Consider the following 3,000-nt stretch of genomic DNA (forward strand, 5'->3'; position numbering starts at 1 on the left):
GATAAATGTCCTCCTTGACAAATGTTTCTATCTTAAGTAGTTTAAATAAAGCAGCTACCTTTTCTCCAATAATAGTAATATTTGGATGAGTTTGCAAAGCACACTCCAGTGTAATGTAAGAAGCAGCACGACCCATAAGCCATCCAACTGTGGATATATGTACACTGTTAATGCCATATGATAATAAACTTGAAACTTGAGTGAGAAACAAAAAGGTATCAACATTACAACAATGAAAAAGTACAATCTCACATTAGGTAGATCAAATAGAGAAGGTTAATAAAATTGAGCAGAGAGAAGTGCTCTGTTTTTTACGGATGAAGCAACAAGATGATCTTTATTATTGATATTATTTATTTATTTATAAATATATATTTTAAAAAGTAGACATATCTGAACTTGAAATACTTGTAATGTCAATAATTCAGTTATTATGAACATTCAGCATCTCAGAACTATTTTTAGTTTTAATTTCATTAAGCAAAATACTTACAATGGTAATATTTTCCTGTAGATCGACCATCAACCATCACATTACCAATCATTTCTGAATATATCTGCATAAACATCAGCAGAGCATATTAAGAGTCTCATCTCATGAATGCGACATTCTATTTTTTCCTTGAATTCTTGAAGAAACTACTTCAACTTTGCAACAGTCACCATAGTTGAGTCCAAACGAAATATGAATTCTAAAGTAGTTATGAAGAGAAATGAGTACCTTGCAAGCAGAATCAAATCCAAAACTTGTGGGGACCTCTTCGCATTTGATATCACCATCCATAGTTTTTGGGCAACCAATCGCTCGGGTTTTCAAATTCTTACTCCTAATTTGAAAACAACAGAAAGAAGGGGAATATAAATAACAGAGTCTTGCACACAAAAAAAAAATGGTATACTAGAGTAATCAATTACTCGACCTTATATTTTTGCAATAAAAATAACATACAAAAGCTTATCCATATATGACAATGAGAGTGAGAAAGAGAGCAAAAAGGAGGGAGGCAATAGACAAATTTCATAATTTTAAAAAATACGTAAAGTTTTCAGCGAGGAGACAGGCATTTGTGTTGGAATCATCTCCACCAATTACAACAAGGCCATCTAGATCAAGCTTATGAGTAGTTTCTTCAGCTTGCTTAAACTAAAAATAGAACCGAACTGTCAATTAATGCCTTGACTACAACTAAGACGTCTCAAAATGAAAATTCTGAGAAGAAAGAGTTTCACCTGATCTGGAGTTTCAATCTTAACCCTCCCATTGCATATCTTATCAAAACCACCATGATAAAAGAAAAATGCATTTAAATCAAGAATTGCATTCAAATGGCAATCACTTAGCATCAAGACTACACATATTTACACTAACAATTCTAACAAGTGAAAGCTAGAAATCACTTCAAGAAAATTAACCTGATTGCGATATGGGTAGATAAATTGTGCATTCAGTTCTACATATTTACATTTCATGATCCCTGCAGGACCACCCTTGAAACCATACAACGTGCTTCCTTTTGCATGAACCTGTAGGTAATCTTCACAAAGATCGTAGAAGCTGTTAGATAGCCACAACTTGAACAGAAAAGCAAACATTTATTCTTGATTTATAAATGTGGACACAATGAGACCCTACCAAATAGACCAAAATTCACATTATGCCCTCCCAGTGCTTGGCCACCAAACTAGACAACTCCGATCTTCAATTTCTTATTCACCTGCACCGAACTGGAATCACTTGGCACCAACATTGCTGACGGTTGGCCGAAAAGATCAGGAAACAGCTTCGTGATCTCATCTGCACGCACATACAACACACAAATCAAACACTCTAAAACCTTAAGAAGTAGCAACTGGCCTCAAACGCATTCAGTAAAACTTGGCACCAACATTGCTGACGGTTGGCCGAAAAGATCAGGAATCTATTACGTCTTTGATCTATTCAACATATTTTTAGTTTTAAATACATGCATCTAAACATAAAAATTGAAATTTTAGAATCCTAAATTCATATCTAATAAATCAATATGATTTAAGAAAAGTTAAAAATATCATAAACCTATTGGACACAAAATTTTGACAAAAATCTGAAAGTTCAAGGACTAAAAATGTAATTTAACAAGATTATAAATATTAGAGAAAAAAAACACAAACAGAGAGACTACCCTAGCCATTTTCCCAATATATTTTAAGTAGGAAGGTTGAAAAAATTTCCACTTACCAATACGAATATACCAGCTTCCAGGTGACATAAAAATCCCAAGATTTGAACTGACTGACAGTGCAAAAGCATGCCCCTCCTTGTCTTGAGCTAAACTTCTTTGGGATCATACATACCAAGAGTAACAAGCCTACTCTGTCCAAAAAATATCCTTCCATATCCAAAGAGAAAAGAGATAACCACAATGGGTTCAATACTTCAGTATGGAAATGTATGAATAAAGAAGAGCAACAGAATCATAAAGGTACCTGGTTGATACACATATATTCATTCAGCTCTAATTAAATGTATTTCTCATTGTAGATATGAAACCTGCATTCCTATTTGTCTGTTTAAGCTAATGACTAGAAGAACCTGACTAGGTATGAAACCCTATGCTAAAAAGGAAGAACTCTAAGTGTTGAATAAATGTTCTTCAAAAAGTTTGGAATTCAACTAATGGAAATTCAACTATGTGCAAGGTGTTACTAAACCAGGCGTTTGGTATAAAACGCATAAAATAAAACTAAGTCCTGACAATCATGTGTGAAATTGTGAAGTTGAACGCATTGCATGAAAGTCGCTGATGCGTTGAGAACGCGTGAGCAAGAGCAGAGAAAGCGAGAGGTTGAACGCAAGGCACTGGGCAGACAATCGTGTAGCAAATGAGCAGTGCTACACGATGAGGTAGACGATCGTCTAGTAAGTGAGTGGCGCTACATGATGAGGTAGGCGATTGTGTAGGCGGGCGCTGGATGATTGTGTAGCAATGAAGGGAGCTAAACAATGAGGTAGGCGATCGT

General features: G+C 35.0%; 1 protein-coding gene across 1 annotated transcript; it reads right to left on the reverse strand.

The window, feature by feature from the left end:
* Nucleotides 1–19: 19 nt before the first annotated feature.
* Nucleotides 20–1,790, reverse strand: LOC150029928 (pyrophosphate--fructose 6-phosphate 1-phosphotransferase subunit beta 1-like; the record flags this gene model as incomplete). Its single annotated transcript, XM_090310251.1, has 6 exons — nucleotides 1,414–1,790; nucleotides 1,231–1,269; nucleotides 1,038–1,144; nucleotides 722–827; nucleotides 494–557; nucleotides 20–147 (listed from the first exon to the last, which is right to left on the reverse strand). Coding segments are annotated over exons 1-6 (624 nt in total), but the record flags the coding sequence as incomplete, so codon positions are not given.
* Nucleotides 1,791–3,000: the final 1,210 nt, after the last annotated feature.

This window comes from Benincasa hispida, unplaced genomic scaffold (genome assembly GCF_027475165.1).
Source record: "Benincasa hispida cultivar pf3 unplaced genomic scaffold, pf3_genome.v1.1 HicScf801, whole genome shotgun sequence".
Classification (NCBI taxonomy): Eukaryota; Viridiplantae; Streptophyta; class Magnoliopsida; order Cucurbitales; family Cucurbitaceae; genus Benincasa; species Benincasa hispida.